This window comes from Electrona antarctica (genome assembly GCF_951216825.1).
Source record: "Electrona antarctica genome assembly, chromosome: 24".
Taxonomy (NCBI): domain Eukaryota; kingdom Metazoa; phylum Chordata; class Actinopteri; order Myctophiformes; family Myctophidae; genus Electrona; species Electrona antarctica.
In genome coordinates, this window is record NC_136803.1 from 30,613,274 (window position 1) to 30,634,540 (window position 21,267).

The following is a 21,267-nucleotide window of genomic DNA, read 5'->3' on the forward strand; positions in this document are numbered from 1 at the left end:
CACACACACACACACACACACACACACACACACACACACACACACACACACACACACCCCCACCCACCCCCTGGTGGCGGGCGGGTGGTGTTACAGCATGACACACACAGACAGACAGACTAACTGACTGACTGACTGACACACAGACAGACAGTTTTGGCCAGCTTCTATAGTTAGTGCTCACTTTGTTCACAATAAAAACAACAGCAGACCCAGGTCTCAAGACCCACGGCCAGGCCAGCATTCACCAAACTCCTGCTTGGAAGAAGACAGGGCATTTAAATAGTCACATGGTGATTGTCAATGAGGAAGTGCACGCCCCTATGGTGGCCTCTGAGGCTCAATTCCAATTGGCTACACTAATAAAAGAGAGGACCTGATCTTCAACAGGTGTTTTGTGAAGGTAAGAATTTCTGTTAAATTTATTTTTGGTCATGGGGTTGTTATTTGCGTTTTTCCCATTAAATGTAGGCTAAGTTAATGTGCTATAGCTGCACCATGGGTACATTTTTTGACAATTTGATTTAAAAAAATCATATCTATCCCTCAAGTCCATATTGAGGGATAGCCTATTAGAGCATAATATGGTCAATGGGATAATGTTGGGGGAAGCAATGCTGTTCTTGCAATTAAGGAAAGAAGTGCACAGACCACTGAATCACTTGACTGCTGATCTGTTGATCATTTCATTTCACAGCTGTTCTTTTGCATTTGAGTGACGTGAGTTGCTGACTCTCACCTCTTTCTGTCCGTTTTCTTATTTAGATGAAGTGGATTCTTGTGTCTGTTGCTTGCGCTCTCTTGCTCACATTGGCTGTAGGCAAGGCAGACTTTAATTGGTATTCTAATTGGTATTATAATTGGTATGGCATTTCCGGCCACATGATCCCCAGAGATTTTACCTCAGTCGGTAGGTTAAGTGTTTGGTTTGATTTTGAAGAGATTTTACTTGTATATTATGCATGGCCATATGTAGGCTATAATGAGCATTTTCTTTTGTAATTTTCTCATGCAGCTTGGTGTTACCATCTTCCAGAATGCAGTAAGTCAATGTTGCATAATATTCCTCGAAATACCTAAGCACTTGCACTTGCACTTGCACTATCAGTGGTAATCAACATTTACAACTCAAGGAAGGAGAACCCCAAACAGGGGTTCATCATCACCTCTAGCTGCAATTTGCAACTCTAGCTTTTTTTATAATGGGATGAATCTAGAGTTGCAATACCCTCCATTGACTCCCCACTCATCATTTTGCGTTTGCGATCTGCTTGTCTTAAACGACGTTAAACTCACCAACATTGCAGCTGTAGTCCAAGCTTGAATTATTCTCTTTCAATCTGCAAAGCTTGTTTTTCATAAAAATCCCCCGTAGACATGTTATGAGCTACTTTCTGTCAAGAAATTCTGTGCAAGTGATTCTTTTTCTAAGTGCTGGAGTTTGGAAGCGCTCGTCGTAAGTCACTGAACGTCCCTGCATGCATCTGTTTCGCATTTGCACATAATGCAGGAGGCAGCAGCGCGACCCCTTAATAAAAACGAGCGCTTCCAAACTCCAACATTTCTTCTTCTTGACAGAAAGTAGCTCATAACATGTCTACGGGGGATTTTTATGAAAAACAAGCTTTGCAGATTGAAAGGGAATAATTCAAGCTTGGACTACAGCTGCAATGTTGGTGAGTTTAACGTAGTTTAAGACAAGCAGATCGCAAACGCAAAATGATGAGTGGGGAGTCAATGGAGGGTATTGCAACTCTACATTCATCCCATTATAAAAAAATCTAGAGTTGCAAATTGCGGCTACATCACCTCGTGATGGACATTTGTCAAAATTATATTTTTGCTACAGACATATCGGGCCTATACGGAGGTCAATTATTACCAGAAACACGCGTGCGTGTGTGTGGACCCCTGGTAAATCAATATGTAAATCCTGATATATTTGAAGTAATTATACAATGAACACCTATGCTGCTTGATTAATAGAAACTCTTGTTTGTGCTCTTTTAGATGACGCGACTTGGCCGACCATTTCTCCAAATCATTGTAATGGTTCCAGGCAATCTCCGATTGACATCGTCTCGGCATCAGCCACCAGTGACTCCAAATTGGGAGCCTTCACCTTTAACAACTATGGCAGCAAATCATCAATGACAAACGTCTTAAACACTGGCAAAACACGTGAGTCGCAGCTTTAGAGACCTTTCCGTTGCTTTCGGGCAGCCAGAAACCTTTTATTTTTTGGTAAATTCCGTTCCTCTTATGTGTTATGGTGTTTGTCCAACTACAGAATTAAACTGTACAAGATGTTAATACATTCCCCCCCCACCCCCGAAAACACACACGCGCGCACACACACACACACACCAGTCAAAGTAGGACTTAGTGGGGTCAGTATTTCAGGAGGTGATCTAGCGGAGGCCTATGACAGCCTGCAGATCCACTTTCATTGGGGCAACTGCTGTTCAGTCGGCGGCTCAGAGCACACGGTGGACGGCAAGCGCTACCCCATGGAGGTATGGCAGTTTTCAACTATTCAATTCAGAACTATTTTGTATCTATTCGCAAATTTAATTAAGCTATTGTGCTGTCCGGGTAACTGGAATAGAATCGTTCTTGAAATAAACCACTGACCTACGTACTTTGTCTTAATTTTCCTCCCTCCTATAGTTGCACATTGTCAGTGCGAAGGCCTCATTTAACGGGGATACAGCGCAAGCTGTCCAGAACTCCACTGGGCTTGCTGCTCTTGGATTCTTCATAGAGGTGAAGGAGATTCTCATTAACATCAGATGCTAATAAATGGGACCTGACGTGTGATAAATAATAGTGTTTACTGCACTTTGACAGGAAATGTCAGGCAAAGAAACTGCTTCACCTGCAAGCTGGAAGACCTTGACCTCCTACTTGGCCAAGATCACACGGAAAGGTAAGCATTCGTTCTTCATTTCCCTTCAAATTTGACCTTGTAATGAATTCAGTGAAGGATCAGCTGCAGTTCCTTCACCAGTCCATGTGCATTTTGTCTACAGACCAGAGTGTAGAAATTGCTGCTGGCATTTCCCTGGATGATCTGTTGAGCGGAGTGGATCGTACCAAGTACTACCGCTACCTCGGCTCGTTGACCACCCCCTTGTGTAACGAAGCTGTGGTTTGGACCGTGTTCAAGGATTCAATCAAAGTCAGCAAAGATCTGGTGAGTTTGATTTGACATGCATGCAACCGTTTTGAAATCATGACTTAATGTTACCCAGCCAGCACGCCAACATGGGTCCCATGTGGTTTAGAGGTGGGCTACCTATGTGGGAGCCAGGTGGGATAACCATATGGGACCCATAGAAATGTCAGCGGGCACCAGATGGTTCTCACCTGGGTTGCCCATGTGGGTTTTAAGTGGCCCATAGCACTTACCCTACCCCCCTTAGACAGCACTTCTTAGACTTATATAGCATTTGAAACAGACTTATAGCATGTCATGTAGCACAATAAGTGCATTGTATGTAGTCATATCACTTCATAGTATATATGTACACCATAGTATAGCATATATGTATAGTTTATATGTATAGTGTCATTATATAGATATGTTCTAGTTATAGTTTATATGTATAGTGTCATTATATAGATCTGTTCTAGTCACGTTCTTAGCTTACGCATGTTTCGCGATAAATGCATTTTACATATGTGATGTATTCCCATGCTTTTTGTTCTTGCTTAATGTAAGTCGCTCTGGATTAAGAGCGTCTGCTAAATGCCTAAATTGTAATTGTAAGTGGGTGCTACCTGGGCCCTAGGTGGGCCCCAACTAGGCAATTTTATGTGGGTCCTAACTGGGATGCCCACGTGGGCTTTAAGTGGGTTCTACCTGTATACAGCTCTGGTAGGAGGTTCTATATTTCACTTTTCCCTCAAATAATGGGTCGGGAGCCATCTTCGGGACACAGACCCCATTTTAAAAAGAAATATAAGATAACATGAACAAATGAGAAAATAAATGTCACATTCAAAAGAATGTAACAATTTAAAATCTTAAATCTGCTCTTAAAGCAGTGGAAAAAAAGCAGATCGATCTATATTGTGATCTTAGATTATTGGGTACCGGGGAGACCTCTTTTGGGTCTCGGGATCAATGTGTATGCATTTGGAACCACTGCCGTATAGTTGATGAAGTGATGTCTCCTCTGCAGATCGACCTCTTCAGCACCACGCTGCATGTTGGCGACTCCACCTCGGCGATGATGACCAACATCTTCAGAGGCGTTCAGCCGGCCCAGCCAGTGACAACCCAGTAAATTTAATAAAAATGAACTCCAACTGTGGACAATGTGTTCTTTATGCATGTAAGCAATGCGACCCACACACTTGTCTTATATGTTATTTTATAATCTATGTTTTGTTTTTGTTTTTTAATATCCCACAACTTTTTTTTTTTTACCCACTGTCAATATTGTCTAATGCAATCCTGGGTGCTACACTCCCTCAGCCAACCTTGGGAGAGCAATGGACTGACCTTGTGTTCTTCAATGGAGTCCAGGGCTGCGTTCGAATTGCTAGGGTTGTTCCCTACTCCCTACTCCCCATACGGGGACCCAGACTCAGTGGACTCAAATAGTGATTAATTCGGACAATACTCCCTGTATGGGGAGCTCTGACGTCAATATCGGTAGAGGGCGCTATAGGTCCGTGGGTTCATGTACTTTTTATTTGCATTGTAATCCCCATAGGGTTTTTTCAGATCGCCTCATAAAGAACTGTATGAAAAATAAACAAATCATCCCGGCCGTTTCACTCAATTGGATATGAAGAATCAACTGACTACAAAAAACCAGTCAAAACGCTGCTGCTGAAATGATGATGGCAGCGGTGGCCGAACGGATAGCGGCGCGGTCTTGATACCGGAAGGTTCCTAGTTCGAATCAGCCGTCCGACACGTTAAAATTACCACCGCTGAAGTGCCCTTGAACAAGGCATTGAACCACTACGATGAAATGTGTTCTATGAGCAGGGCCTGGCTGGAAACAAGTTCTTGAGCTTAGCCCAGATACCCTGGGTAAATATAGATTTCATTTCAAAAAGTTTATAATTTTAAAATAACATAGGCCTATTATTATCAATAAATTAATATTGTATCCATTATCCAGCAATATGAAAACAGTGCACCACCTTGACAATATGAAAATATCAGCAGCATGATTATGAACCCCCGCTAATCCTGGGGGGGGGGGGAGGGGGGGGGATACGGTAAAAATAGCCGATCTATAAGCAACGCGACGTCCGTGTTGTGAGCTTGTAGATCGGGTACTTTTGGTAAAGAATTACCAAAAGTAGCCAATCTACAAGCTCTGCTCACAATACGGACGTTAACAGAAACAGCAGTCCAATAAATTACTGCCTACATAATGAAGTTGTAATGTATTTAGCGCAATTAAATGAAATCATGTTAGATAACATAAATTTTTTAATGGCAGGAATTAATTAATATGAATAAAACATATGTTCGGAGACACAATGTGTCTCACATGCATGTACAAAATATATATTGGACTTTAGCACATAGCTTTACAACCTCACCAACCTTAATCCAAAAACTATTAAAATATAAGGCCTTCTACAGCAAGCAACTGTTTTATAAACACTCATTTTGCACCATCCATTCCAAAGTAGCCTGGGGTCCTCCTATGGTTTCTATGGCTGCTGGCATTGATGATATTCACACGGCTGCGGATAATTCAAAAGAGGATAATTCAAGCTTTCCCTACAGCTGCAATGTTGGTGATTTTGATGGTGTTTAATATAATTAGAGAGGACTTTTCTGTTTGGATGAATGGGCTCTCTATGGAAAGTGTCACCTAGGTATCACCTTGCTGGCAAGATGGCTGCGGTCTGAATAAAGAGAATAGGCAGCTCCCGGCAGGATCCGCCGGGAGAATCTAGACGCAGCTGCGTGACATGAGACTAATTAATTAGAGCGACAGAGAGAGGAGTGTGTGTGTGTGTGTACATGTGTGCGTCAATTTAACAAAGTTGCAGACGATCAGAAATCAGCAGAGAGTGATCGACGTTTGCGCTACTCTATGCCGGATTGAAGTGGACTAGGTCCCAGACCTTTTTTTTCCTCCCTGGAAATAAAAACGTCTGGGTTTCCGAGGCTAATTCCAAAGCAACATACAGTTTGCTGAATTCGGAGGTACATTTTCCTGATAGTAGAGCTATATCAACCATGTAAAGATAACATGTGGAAATTCACAAAAAGCTGCCGTATGTGCTACGATCGGCTTTGGGACTTTAACAAAAATATAGGACAGTATCAATCGAAAGTTGAATATGTACAGTATGAACCTAGTAGAATTTATGTCCAGCACTCAGATTTATTCATGAACTGACAATTTCAACACATTTGTTGCACACAGTTAACAAAACATTGTGATGCACAAACTTGGAGTCTTGGACACATCATCAATGTTGTGTTATCTACATTTTGGCTTTAAAATATTTTTTATTCTAGCCTGAAACACTAAACGTTTGACTATAAACCCTACTGTACACATACGTCAGCTTAATAACTCCACATTTAGGAACACGTTTAGGTGGGTAAAATGGTGACCTTCTGATTACCAGACTAAGCTAAGGCCAACCTAGTATATGAGGTTATGTGTGTGTGACAATAAATATACGCGCAAATAGAGCTATATTTTGAGAGGCGCTAGGGGCTATAGCACCTCCAATGCATGGCTTTTGAAAATGATGTCATATGGCAGCCAAGTCTATGGACTTTTAATGTTTATTTAGGGCAGCGTGACGTGAGACGTCATGTGGACGATATAAATACAGTGGGCGCCCCTCACTTCACACCAGAGTGATTTTTTTTAGCCCCCTTCTATAAACAGCTTTTGTCCGCACACTGTCTCAAGATTTTCCATTGGCCACGGTAAGATAATTCCAGGTCAAATGTCCCCTAAATTCCGTCTCCATTGACGATGAATGGAGAAAAGACGTCAGAATTCCGCTTTTTATGACGTAAATTAAACATCAAAACATTAAACGCCATTGACATTGAAGGAAAACTTTACGTCATGTGTAAACGAGCAAATCAGCCAACCAATCACAGGCAACAGGCATTCTGATCGGCCAGTATGAGATGATGCATGATGATTTTGAAATTTACTTACTTACTTAATTACTTACTTGGTTATTCACAAATTGATTAATTAATCAATCAATACATTCATTCATAATTCATTCATAGTTGAAAGGTCAGTCTTTTCACAGGAAGGTTATCGATTCTAATTCCAAGACTGGAGAATGTCACTGAATAATGAAATGCGTCCCCCATCGCCGCCATCGGTGTCTGTTGGCAAGGAGTGACAATGCCAGGCCCACACCACTGAATTATGTCTCTCACGCACGCACGCACGCACGCACGCACGCACACCTTCATAAGTGTATTCTGTGTTGTGAATGTTCACAAGTGTAGGATAAAGCAGTGTATAATTATGATTATGGCCAGCCCCCTGCGACTCCATTTATTGACTCTTATTTCTGGGCTGGCTCTTTTTGAGAAACTCCACCCATTGACCGTCTCCCCACTGAGTGCTTGGAAACCTGCTTAACAAGCAGTAATTTGCACAAGGGTACCACTTCAAAAAACTTCGACTACTTACACGTACTCAAGGCTCACAGATTTGCGTGTTTTTTCTTGTACTCAGGCTGACAGGCATTTCAGCATTAATGAAGTTACTTTCCGATGGTGTCTCTTGAGTCTTGGCATACATTTAAGGTAATTTGACGTTCTCTCAAGGACTTTTTTCTGGCTCTTGGCATTCTGGCAGAGGTTGGTTGTAAAAAAGCAGACACCGCCTCGGGGAGATATCGCCACAAGTCTCTATGGTCCTTCTATCAAAACAGAAGATCTGACTTAAAAGGAATGATCAAACACAGATGCGTGTCTAACAGAATAAGAATGGACTAGTAAAGCCCACCGCTATAGCCCGTTTCATGTCTGGAAAAGAAACAAGAAGCCTGTCGAACATTCATCTGTCCGGGTGTATGAAAGTGCCTCACACTCCAGGCTTGTATTTCATGAGACATATGGTAAAGTTTAGGTGAGGAAGAAAGTTTTAGAATAATATACTCAGCATTTTTTGTTTCTTTTTTTTTTTTTTTTTACTAAAGAGAGGGGAATATTTTTGATTGAACTAAAAGTATGGCCTGTAGGTGATGATGGATTCAAATGTCTCGCATACATTCATACATTTACACAAATATAGTTTTAGTATCTATTGCAGCCACTCAAAATAAGATCAAAGATACGGTACATAACATATAGCCTATGGTATCTTTATCTTTCCAAAATTACATTCCAAAATGTGTTTGAAAAATGTATCATTTTAAATAATATTTGCGTTCTGTGAGAGCAAGGAGAACAGGGAATCGCATTTTTGTGTTTTAGCATAACTTTTCACTGTACTGCATCTACTGTTAATAAAGTATTCAGTCAATCTCTGTATCATTCACCCACATAACCACCAAAAAAACTAAACCACACTTTTAAAATAAAGACGATTCTACCAAAAACATTCCATCAATTCGTACTTAAAGTACAGTGCTGTAGCTCTATTCATGTAATATTGCCCTTTGAATTTGAGACTGACACGGTAGGTAAAGGGTTCGTACAGCATCATTCTGGCAGAGGTTTGGTTCTAAAAGGCAGACATTTAGATATGGCCTCAGGGAGACATCACCCCGCGGATGCCTGTCACAGGTCTTGAAGGTCCTTCCATCAAAACAGCAGATCTGACAAAAAAAAAGAATGATCAAACAGAGATGCGTGTCTAACAGAATAAGAGGGAGTTATAAAAGCTAACCGCGGTTAGCCTGTTTCATGTCTGGAATAAACAAGACGCCTGTCGAACATTCGGGTGTATGAAAGAGCCTCACTTTGAGGCTTGTTTTTCACGAGGCATAATGGGAAAGTTATGGAGGAAGAAAGTTTGTGGATAAGATCATCAGCATTTTTTCTTTTTCTTTCTTTCTTTCTTTCTTTCTTTCTTTCTTTCTTTCTTTCTTTCTTTCTTTCTTTCTTTCTTTCTTTCTTTCTTTCTTTGAACCAAAAATAAAAAGTCAGTTGGCTCTATTTTGTTGCCCTTTGGTTTGGATTCACTCGGTAGGTAAAAGGGACGGCATAAGAGCGAAAAGGTGCTCCATTTGGGTCAAACATGGATGTACAGTATGGGAACAACACAATCCCTCTGCATTACACCCAATCTTTTCCATCACGCGAATGAAGCAAATGCCACTCCTGCATGCGTTTGTTGTTTCTCTTGTCATTACCCCTGGCCCTAATATTCAACAGTTGGACAGCAATTTAAAACTTGTAACTTCAAATACTTTAGCATTTTCCACTAAACAATCTAAATGAGTGTCTTTACACAACTGAGTGGCATGCTTTCAGCACATACTGTAAAAGCCTGATTCTTATGGATTTAGACTCTGCGAAGTTATGAGTAGATTTTTACACTTTTGTTGTTAAATGACCAAATAAGTCAATTCTTTCCGTGAGCTGCTTTTTCTTTTCTTTTTTTTCCTTCATTTACCCAGGGTATAGTAGCTGAGCACAAGTGCTCATTTTCAGCAACGCGCTGCACATAGAAACACACAGACAGACACACACCTGGGAGCTGACCAGTACAACCACAGTCTTATACTGTTGGCCACTAAGCAGCTCCACTGGAGCAGTTGGGGGTTCAGTGCCTTGCTCAAGGGCACTTCAGCGGTGTTGGGTGAGTGATGACAATCACTTCCCGTCCGGGGAATCGAACAGCAACAAGGGCGCTCCTCTAACCCTTAGGCCAGGGGTTCTCAACCCGTGGGTCGCGACCCCTCGGGGGGTCGCCAAATTATTTTGGGGGGTCCCCAAATGATTTTCAAAAAGATTTGTTTTGCAACTGAATGGCTGGAAAATGGAAATTAAGAGTTTACATATAGTACACAGTACATGCATACACCTTCCCTAATGATTATATCTGGTTTCAGTATTTATTTATGGTGTATTGTCTCTTTTATTAAGGTTATTGTAGCAGTCAATTTATATTGGGAGTTGGGAGGGGGCGGGCGGGGGTCCTGAGACATTGCCAAAGCATTTCCGGGGGTCCCCGGCCAAAAACGTTGAGAACCCCTGACTTAGGCCACCGCTGCCCCCCGTACTGCCGCTGCCCCCCGTACACCCCCCTGCTGTGAGCTCAGGTGATGTTTCCGTATTCCATGTGCCAAAGCATGTGCTCATACTTAACAATGGGATGCTTCAGGGGTAGGCAATCATGTGGACAACAAGAAAAAGCTATGACTTGCGAGGAAAGCACAGGAGCTAATAGTGCCCGTTGATGTGCTGAGGTAAAGTGACAGGGACTCTTGGAAAGCCTTTCTCCGTTTCTGCTCAACACACTAGTCTCTGAAAAGACTGAATGTTTTTCTTCTCTCTACCCAGCGGCATATACAGCTGTCCCCTCTCGCAGCATGCTCTCAACTCTCCCATCCCTTTTTCCTTATCTGTCTTCGACTTCAGCTCAGTGGGTATTGGTAACCTGCTGGCATCAATACATTTCTGAGAGGTGTCTGTGCTTGTGACACCTACCACAACCCAACTTGCAAGTTGTTATAAGTGGCTTCTAAACAAATGCACTCAAATTAAACAGTTTGGATTCATGTCAAAATCCAAAGGTAATACCCTCATGACCATAGTGGTATGATGAGGACTATGGAAGAATTGTTTTTTAAAAAAATCTTAAAAATAAAAAAAATGTGTAAATTAAAAAATTAAATATTTAAAATATTTAAAATATTTAAAATATTTAAAATATTTAAAATATTTAAAATACCGTATTTATAAAATATATAAAAAATATTAAATCAGTCTGCAACAAACTAAAAACCAACAAGTTCTCTTGAAACTGTTTTTTGTTTTGAAACTGTTGTACTATTGTAAACTGTGGTGGTTATTCATACTATATTGTCATTTGTGTTTGTAAATTACCTACCCAGTCAACATCAGTCACGTGACGTGACGACCTAGATAAAAGGGAGGTTGTCACATACTAACAATTATCATCTGATTAAGGCCGCCTGCGGTCTTATATTATTATGGTATTTCAATAAAAGATAACACCATTGGAGCAAACCTGTGTGCGGACTCTCTTCTCTTCACTATGGGAGAATTGTACCCAGATCACTTTGCTCTGTCGCACCCGACAGTTAAGGGCATTTGTTAACCTCAAGAGGGCGCTATGTAGAGGCCATGGCAAAAACGAGATAACAATTTATCGGTAAGTGCAGATCCCCAATTCCGGCCAATCTGGCCACCTAATCAGGGACTAATTCGGACCCGAGATACCAAGGAAATGTATGCAGTTACGTAAGTCTTAAAGTTTGTTGTTTGGATGAAGATCGGATAGGACTATAGTGGATAGGACAATAGAGACTATAGTAGACTCTGATTCAAAGAATAGTGTGTAAACGATAGATATATTTTAAATTTTCAATCAATTCGAGCAATACAACAATAATTGATCTTATTTAATGGCTGTGACTACAGTTGACATTATCTATATGGCGAGGCCAACATGTGGGTCCTGTACTGCAGGGGTTCTCAACCCGTGGGTCGCGACCCCTCGGGGGGTCGCCAAATTATTTTAGGGGGTCCCCAAATTATTTTCAAAAAAATATATATATATATTTTCACGATTTTTCAAAAATAGCAGACCTACAAGCTCGTAGCGCGCCACTCGGTGGCGCGCTATGAGCTTGTAGATCTGCTATTTTTCAATAGCTAAATTATAACAATGCTTAAAACACCAAAAGGGGTTCCCGCCCAAAATGGTTTAAGGTTATTGTAGCAGTCAATTTATATTGGGGGTCGGGAGGGGGCAGGGCGGGGGTCCCGAGACATTGCCAAAGCATTTCCGGGGGTCCCCGGCCAAAAACGTTGAGAACCCCTGCTGTACTGCACACCTCCTTGTCGCCAATCCACACGTCAATGTGACAATCTCACCATGACGGGCATATAATTGGAAATTACATTTGAATTATGGAAGAAAGACAGTGACAAATAATCATGCATTCACTGCAGACAAACCTGCAGAACTGGTGAGGAAATCGATTTGGGGCAATTCAGGGGGGAAAAAAATCGCAATTATAAATGTGCAAGCAGACTGCTATGGCTACTCCAAGACCGAGCGGTTACCCATCTTGGGTGCACATTAAATGCAGTGGAGGACAATGTCATCTATCTTGCAATTAATTAGGTCAAACGCTCCTTGTCAAGGGCATGGAGTGAGAGGAAAGCACGAGGAGTTATTAATTGGTATTCTTCCTTTTGATGTATGGCACCATATGCATGCCATATTAATGTTAAAATACCCCATGTGCTTCTGTTTGTCTCTGTGTCAGTGTCCATCACTCTGACTGTGTGCTAGGAATGACTGGAATCACTGGACTGCAATGAGGAAAAACATATTGATTTCCTTGTCTACTGCTATTTTATCTCTTTAGTCTTAATTCTTCTTCATGCATGCATGCCCCCTAGGGGTGTAACGATACCTTTTAACAGTGATACGATACGTATCACGATACATGGTTTACGATACGATACATGGACGATATTGGTTCATTATGGCGATCCGATACGATTAGATGATTTGAAATATATTATTATATATATAAATATATATATTTAAAATACATTGACATTATTATTAAACTAAGTAATTAAACCCCTCTTTTTCTTTTTTCTTCTAAAAATTGCTAAATACCCCACACAAAAATGTAGTATTGATACAATCGATTATTTGCATAGCAAAACGATTCCATACCGATTATTTGCAGTGCAAAACGATATGATACATGTTGCTGTTTTCATTTCGATATACTTTGATTCTTTAGTTACTATATCGTTACACCCCTAATGCCCTCCCCCCTTTGTATTGTTACATAACAGTTATATAAAAACACAGTGGCAGTGGCAGTGTGACTGAGATCATCATTATTTGATGTGATTGAAATCCAAGTTATCCAACAGAGAGTACACAAACAAAACCAATAAAAGCTTCACCATGTCAAACCTTTACCAATTACCATTACTCCATTCCTTCTTATTACAGCACTTGTAGGTATGGTAGAGAATCAATTTGTTGAGAGAGAGAGAGAGAGAGAGAGAGAGAGAAAGAGAGAGAGAGAGAGAGAGAGAGAGAGAGAGAGAGAGAGAGTGATAGATTGCGTTTCCATCAAGTCATTTCCAAAAATAGGAAGCAAATTTTCATGGCGGCCATGGCGGTGTAAAGTAACAAGTACATTTACTCAAGTACTACAGTTTTTTTTAGGTATTTTATTTTTGCCCCTCCTAGCCTCCTATGCTCAGCTTTCCAGGTTTGTGTAAACACAAACATTGGCAAATCACCACATATAGCGATGATTTGATTGGCTGAGCAAAGTACGGACCGGTACATATTGAATATATACCGGTAAGTGAGGGCAGAAAAGTGAAGACGGAAATTGTGATTGGCCAGAATGAGATGACATCACAATCTGGCCAGCGCCCCTCACTTCACACAGGTGTGATTTATTTTTTTACTTTAGTGGAGTATTTTCAATTTTCAGTAGGCCTATATACTATTGAAAACATTAGTAGATTTTGATTATTATTACAAAACATATGAACCGCCGCTATTTGAAGATAGACAATCTACAAGCTCTCAATGCGTCACGATGCAATGCTTTGTGAGCTTGTAGATCTGTTATTTTAGTACAATGTGATCCCAATATTTTATTTGGCACTTTTACTAGGCCTATTTATACTTTTACTAAAGTAAATCATATGAGTAGCCTACTTTTCCCACCACTGCAAATAGCCTTAGCCTACATTATTAGTTTGGGGGTCTACTCCTTTTATATACTCTATGGTCTACTCCTTACCTGACATTTATTTATTTATTTAGTTATTTCCTTAGCTGAGCACAACTTTCTTACTTGATTGACAGCAAGAAGAACCAATGATGAATCTCTCCTGGCATGCGCTCTCCAGTCTGGGAGGCTGGTCTGGTTTTCCCCGCCTCCCTCATTGACGTGGTGAAAGTGGAAACAGCTGGTGATGACGGCGGGCGGGATTTATCTGCGCATTACGAATTGTTTGTGAGTGCGACACTGGCTTATAGTTATATTAGATATGATATTATAATATAATGAAAATAAAAAAAGAAAGTAGGTCAAATTAGCCTACAACTGAACTAGTGCCTAGTAGAATAGCATGTGGACGTAGGGTAATGTCTAATTAGGCCTGCTGCTTCAGAGTGCTTCTGCAACAGGTGTGTGATAATTTTTATGTCGTCAAATCATATCATGCACTTTTATAGCCTTATAAACAGCTGCGGGGATACTGTACAGCAGGTGTGAAGCAGCAGCAGCTAATACAACTTCCAAACTGCGTTTTGGTTTATAAACAGCGGAGCACTGTACAGTAGTTGTGATTTGTGAACGTAGGCCTAACTGGCTGTCGCCACCTCTAAGGTCGCCACTTCTGTAGTTCTGAGTTCCTTCATAATACCAGAGCTGTTATTTGGGCGGCGGGGACACGTGTGTGTGTGTGTGTGTGTGTGTGTGTGTGTGTGTGTGTGTGTGCGCGCGCGTGCGTGCGTGTGGCTGTGTACTAGCAGCAGCCACCACCACCATGCTCCGCCAAACTTTGTTCTGTTCAACTCAACTGTCATTGCATGTATGTATTAATAATTGTATTTTTTTTACCGACGGCACGGAAGACAAGTTGCGTTGTCTGCGTGGCGCAGATAGATAGGCCCCATGCAGCATGCAGACTTGGAACCGAGACAGCCTGAGTGAGTAAACATTGAGAATAGTAATTAGCATAGCATGTAGACCAGCGTTCCCAAAGTGGGGTCTGGGCACCCCCAGGGGTCCTTGAGTGAGTTCCAGGGGGTCCCCAGCTAAATTAGTTTGGAACCAAATGGACCCCTATGGGTCTGTATAACTCTGAGAGTGTACAAATGGAACCAAATGGACCCTAATGGGTCCATTTGATTCCATTTTACACTCTCAGAATTACATTAACATTGATTTTACAATATAAATTGGGGGTCCCAGCGATAGAAATTACATTAAATGGGGGACTGTAGACTAATGCATGTCAAACTGAGGGTTCTTGAAATTAAACGGGCTGAGAATCACTGCTAGAGCCGTAAAAATGTTCTCTTATGGGGGTCCCTGGCATATCTTTTCAAATTGGGGGTCCGTGGGCTAATAAGTATCAATTTGGGGGTCCTTGACATGAACAAGTTGGGGAACCACTGATGTAGACTAGCCCCTGTCATCAAAGCAAATGTGAACAACATATTTTCTTTATATGCACCAATGTACATCCTAAAGAACAAGTGGTGTCAATTAGCACACAAAGTGGTTCTTTACAATATTGACTGGTAATCATACTTTGCCACTACCACTGGTTCTCAAAGTGGGGTTCGGGGACCCCCATGTCCCTAGCAAAATGTGTTAATATTTAGGCTAATCCAAATAAGTTTAACCACTTTAACACAATTGTATACATGCATGGGCTATTCAAATATAGCCTTGTAAATCTGATATTAAAAAAGAAAAATCTGGCGGTCCCTGGCAGAAAATATTTTCAGATCTTTGCAGTATGGTTGAGGTGCTATGAACTGCTGAATAACCGATTTTTTTGTTTTGTTTTTTTATGTGATCATAAAGGTACGCAAAGAAGCAATCCATCCAGGTACCAGCAGGACAGAGGACAGCGCTGGAGATACAGGCATATATATTATAAGAAATAGATGCCTCATTTGCCGCTGCAGTTCATTGGAGCGACGTGTATCCCAATGAAGGCGGAAGTGCAGTGCTGAAGGTTTTTTTTTTTTTTTAACAAATCTTTATAACAGTCATGACAATATACATTACAATACAAGACAAACAAACAAACACAAACAACAAAGTTATTAACAATACAACATCAGAGCCAGGGGGGGATTAGATTACTAACAGAAAACATTAAAGAGTGAACACAAAGCAACAGTTCTCCGCAGCTTTCTTATTTAGAAGTGCTGAAGGCATTTGCTGAAGGCGACTGCGTCGCTGCCCAAGTGACGTCACTCATGTGACTCCTCCATGTCTCGCTGTCACTCAAGTGACTACTGGCCAATCACAGCGCGTCTTTTCCGGGATTTATGTTACGCATGCGGAAGCTTGACAAGCTTCCGCTTTGCTTCCGCTAATGCTTTGCAAGGAATGTCGGGAAAATTGTGCCTTCAATGGTTACACGCGCCTCAGAGCCGGAAAGGGCGTCTACGTATATATGTCTATGGATACAGGTAGGTCTAACGGCATGGTGATAGGCTACTGTACTCCAGACCAAATCAGCACACAACCGAAAAGGCATTTCCGGGCAGATAACGCCATGCAGTGTGGCATTGGAGCAGTATTCATTAACCTTATTTCTGGAAGAAAGGGACACTTGTGTATTTGTATTCACTATTATAACTACTCTTTGAGGTATTGTCAATATGCAATCTTAATTCTAGCCAAATACATGTACTTTTGGGGGTCCTGTGAAACCCCTGTTGGGGAGAACTTAAATAGTTCTAGTATTTTTATATCCCTGTATGAAACATCATACAAATCTTTATCTGTAGCCTATGTTCCTCTGGATAAGAGCTTAAGCTATCAACAGAGGATCTTAATCTTATCCTCTTATTGCTGGAATTAATTCATAATAAATCAGATGCTAGATTAAGTGGAAATTGTTAATTTGAATATAGCACATACTAGCCTACATTTACGCTATGATGCAAATTAGTGACAGTAGGCATCATTCTTTCTTTCTTTCTTTCTTTCAACAGTGAAGAGTTTGACATCCTGGCAGGGGGTCACTGCCTTCTACACTGGCTGCCCCCAGGCAGCCGAGGAGGAAAGTGAACCTGGAGATGAGTTGAAGACGGCTCAAAGTACGAACCTTTTTTCTTCTTTGCTGCTGCTTTTTCCGTGTCAGGCTGTGCGCATACGAATGTGATTCAAGTTGTACTATTGCTGTCATTTGGAGAGCCAATGCCTGGGTGGATATAATGAAGCAGCAGGCAGTAAAGGTGGCCTTACACTAGCCGATAATCGGGCATTTTTTGACGCTCGGGGGGTGCCCGACTCAATCGATCTGCTCGGGGCCGCGCTCAAAGCGCGATCGGGATCGGCCCGATCAACATCAAGCATGTTTGATATTTGCTCTGCCCCGCTCCGATTATCCTGTAGTGTGTGGTGCTATCAGATTTCAGATTGAAAAGAATCGGCTAGTGTAAGGCCACCTTAACTGTGACTGTTTCTTGCTCTGGATTTGAAGGCTGATTAGATGTGAATCTAGAGTGTATGCCTGTTGTTGTGTTGCAGTGTTGATTTTGGCAGCAAATTTGGATTTTAGTTTTAGTTATTTTAGTCACCTGGAATGCCTTGGTCTAGTTTTAGTCGACTAAATATCATGCGATTTTAGTTGACTGGATCTACAGTTGTTTTTTGTTGACAAATGTATTTTCGCCTTGATGCCGTCATAATGACTGATTTTACACTTGCTAAAAATAGCCGATCTACAAGTTCACACTTGTAGATCGGCTATTTTCAGCATGCAACCAAATGTAAAATGACTTACTGGATCTCTAGTCCACTAGTCCCTTCTTAACATTTTAGTCTAGTTCTTATTTGTTGACGAAATTGTCAATATATTTAGTCTTAGTTTTTGTCATCATAGGTTAGTTCTCATGTAGTTTCCATTTATTTTTCGTCAGTGAAAAAAGGTAGTCGACGAACATTTTCCATCTTAGTTTTAGTCGACAAAATCAACACTGTTGTGTCTGCCGAGGGTAATGAGTTCTAACAGGAAACAATATATGTAAGTGGTTCTTGGTCATGGTTGGCGATTTATTGACACCAACAGCCATCATTTCCAAATGTTAATTTGGAATTGAATACTGATGTGAATCTATGGCGTGTCTGTTGTGTTGTGGCTGCTGGCCTACATAGACTTGGTGTTTATGTAGGCCTATTCCTCACATCTTTCTTTCTTTCTTTCTTTCTTTCTTTCTTTCTTTCTCAAAATTGGAACCTTGTTTATTGAGTGGTGTAAACCACTCCTACAACTGGCTTTGTCTGTCTGTCTGTCTGTGCTCAAAAAATGAGCATGGTTGCTATGTTCACCCAGTTCACCCGGGTGTGATTTCATTACGTCAGACATGATTTCATTACGTCAGACAGGCTATATAAGACCTTACACCACTCAGTTCACACGGGTGTGATTTTCTTTTCTCTATGAGCTGCATCATATAGGAAGAACACGTGCTTGTATTCTGTTTTTACTTGCTATATCTGCTGATGGTGGTCAGTTCACAGTCTGCAGGTTGACGTGGACAATTCCTCCAATATTCTCACCTCAATACTCGCAAACATTGTTTGCAGACAAAGTAAATTCAATTTACTTTGACTGGCATTTCAAGGGTACAGACAATTGCTGTTTATTGTGGTCTGGACCCCCCCCCCCCCCCCCCCCCCCACCTTTATTTCCGTCTTACGGCTATTCTTGTGTATCTGGTTACGAGGTTATATGAAAGCTCATAATCCAAGTCCTCATAATATTTCCTTGCCAGACCTGCCCGCAAACAACATGTTATGACCAGGAAAGGATAGCATGGAGAGGAATGGATCTGGAATGCCTTCTCCAACCCTCGGGGGAAAGGAATTTCCCCGGGACCCATGGGTGTCTATTCCACCTATGTCGTCCGTACGACCGTACAGCAGTACCAATATCTGGATGAGACACGGAGATAGTGGCTAATTTAGCTTAATATAAAAATTAAAAACCCTGCACTATCTGATGATAGTCGCTGCCATGCTTATTCATTTTGGCAAGGATTTTGATGAGTGCATTTCACTGCATTACAGTAGAAAGCGCTGCTGTTTGGGCATCGGAATCAACTTTATTGTCAACATCACTGGTTTACAAGTGGAAAGAAGTGGCTGAAATTCATTTTTGCATAAGAAGCACCATCCTTTAGTTCCAGAAAAGGGTGACACACACACACACACACACACACACACACACACACACACACACACACACACACACACACACACACACACACACACACACACACACACACACACACACACACACACACACACACACACACACACACACACACACACACACACACACACACACACACAGGGCAAAATAACAAGTAAAGTCTACACAGAGGCTCATACCCATGTTGACAGGCCAGTCTGGTGATAGGCGGTGATCATGCATGATCTGAGCTTGTAGATGGGCTAGTATACCAACTGACAGTGACTGGCCGTTCATGATGTAAAAGTTATTTAGGCCTGAAGCTGTAACACCAGCTACATTGTTGTATATAGTTTTGTCTACATTTTGGGTTTATTTTGAATCTGTTCACATTTTTTTCTATCCGCTATATAAATATAGTGCAATATAAGAGGACTAGCTAGGCCTATAACATGCAATCAGGGGACAGATTTATGGAAATGCACCGGCTATAATATTAGTCTATTTATAAAGACCACGTATAAATAAGCTCACCTATCATTTTTTTTCTTTTTTCTCTTGACCTGCTATGATTGGTATAGGCTGTGGCTTTATTTTTGAGGGGCGCTAGCCCCTCCTATATACAGCTTTTGTCCCCACACGTCTCAAGATTTGCCATTGACAATGAACGGAGAAATTAGGTCAAAATTCCGCTAAATATGACGTAAATGTACTCCATTATTGCCACTAGGTGGTAGCATAAGCACACCTTACCTGTGCCACCCGTCCGCTCTCACTCTACGATCCTTGTTTAATTTCTGGGTTATTCAGTGAGGTGGGGGCTGTTGTTGTGAGGACATTGATTGTTAGCCGTAAGCTCATACCCCTTAGCTCTCATTACAAACAGTTACATGTGTGCAGCGATGCGATACAAAAGTTAGGTGTCGTGACAGAGTGATGGGGGATTGTGGGTTAGGTGTCAAAAACGCAAGGTTTCATAACTGCGACCTTCGGTCGCAATCATCGTTGCAACATTAAATGCCATTGACAATGAAGGGGAAACTTACATCATATGTAGACGATTGATTGAATATTTTATTAGACAATAAGAAAAAAATGCAAACGGCACAATGTACAGCTAGGCTTTTTTTTTCGTCCAAAGGGATTTCCGAAGAAAGACCTTGCGGTCTTGTTTCCATTCGGGTCCCATGCACTCACACACATAAGCAAATCGGCTAACCAATCAATCAATGAGAGCGCCCCTCACTTCACACAGGTGTGATTTTTTTTATTTTTCTTTAAAAAAGAAAGGATGCCATAATCTTTACGGGCCAGATAACCCACACAGAGCCGACTGTATTATTGCAAGTCACATGACTAATAAATAATAATAAAAATAATAAATGGCTGATAAGGGACCTGACAGGTCATTTGGAGGGCAGAGGTTCACGCTCCAAATACGTCTGGTTAACCCTAGAACACTATAAAGTCAGTCCTTCCGCCAGCCCGTCCGTCCATTCGTCTGTCTGTCTGTCTGTCTGTCTGTCTGTCTGTCTGTCTGTCTGTCTGTCTGTCTGTCTGTCTGTCTGTCTGTCTGTCCCAACCATGCATTCATTCATGCAGCACAACACGCATGCCGGACATTTCACAGCAAACCAGCAAACAGGCAGAGAAGGTTGATGTTATTGAGCAGGACATGATTCACTACGGGACAGGACGTGTTATCAATCCATCAGACTCTGTGGGCCCACACTGCGTTAGACAGGACGGTGTCAAAACAAACTTTGATGTCTCTCTCTATATACGGGAACATGTCTGAGAGACAGCATGGCAGCTTTGTTATCCTCTTGTTCGATCAATGAAAGTGAAGATAATTCTGACTCGAGGTGTGTGTGTGTGTGTGTGTGTGTGCGTGCGTGTGTGTGCAAAGCGTCGATGAGGTGAGCAACAGCTTGCTGCAGTGCTGTCACCACGCCAGCGTTAGTCTGCATTATTTATTCACCTGCAGACTGATCCAACACTGAACGGCATAACCATAGCAACCGAGGTGCACACGCATACTCTCTCTCTCTCACACACACACACACACACACACACACACACACACACACACACACACACACACACACACACACACACACACACACTCTACAATAGATCAAAACAGCACAGTGGTT

The 21,267-nt window shown here is 41.5% G+C and overlaps 1 protein-coding gene and 1 long non-coding RNA gene across 3 annotated transcripts in view; both read left to right on the forward strand.

Moving 5' to 3' along the window:
• The first annotated feature begins 746 nt into the window (after nt 1–746).
• LOC306916933 (carbonic anhydrase 4-like) lies at nt 747–4,324 on the forward strand. Its single transcript, XM_079495032.1, has 8 exons — nt 747–910; nt 1,016–1,042; nt 2,011–2,181; nt 2,371–2,516; nt 2,671–2,766; nt 2,851–2,929; nt 3,033–3,196; nt 4,188–4,324. Exons 1-8 carry the CDS (start codon nt 766–768, stop codon nt 4,290–4,292), a joined length of 933 nt encoding a protein of 310 aa, XP_079351158.1. The 5' UTR covers nt 747–765; the 3' UTR covers nt 4,293–4,324.
• Nucleotides 4,325–14,060: 9,736 nt separating this feature from the next.
• Nucleotides 14,061–21,267, forward strand: part of LOC306917425 — a 204,580-nt gene continuing 197,373 nt past the window's right edge. Inside the window, exons 1-4 of one of the 2 annotated variants that reach the window (XR_013789166.1) lie at nt 14,061–14,178; nt 14,802–14,876; nt 15,763–15,916; nt 16,908–17,012. This is a non-coding gene — a long non-coding RNA (uncharacterized lncRNA). Of the gene's footprint in view, nt 14,352–14,801; nt 14,877–15,762; nt 15,917–16,907; nt 17,013–21,267 lie in introns of both variants that reach the window. The other variant, XR_013789167.1, reaches the window with a different exon arrangement.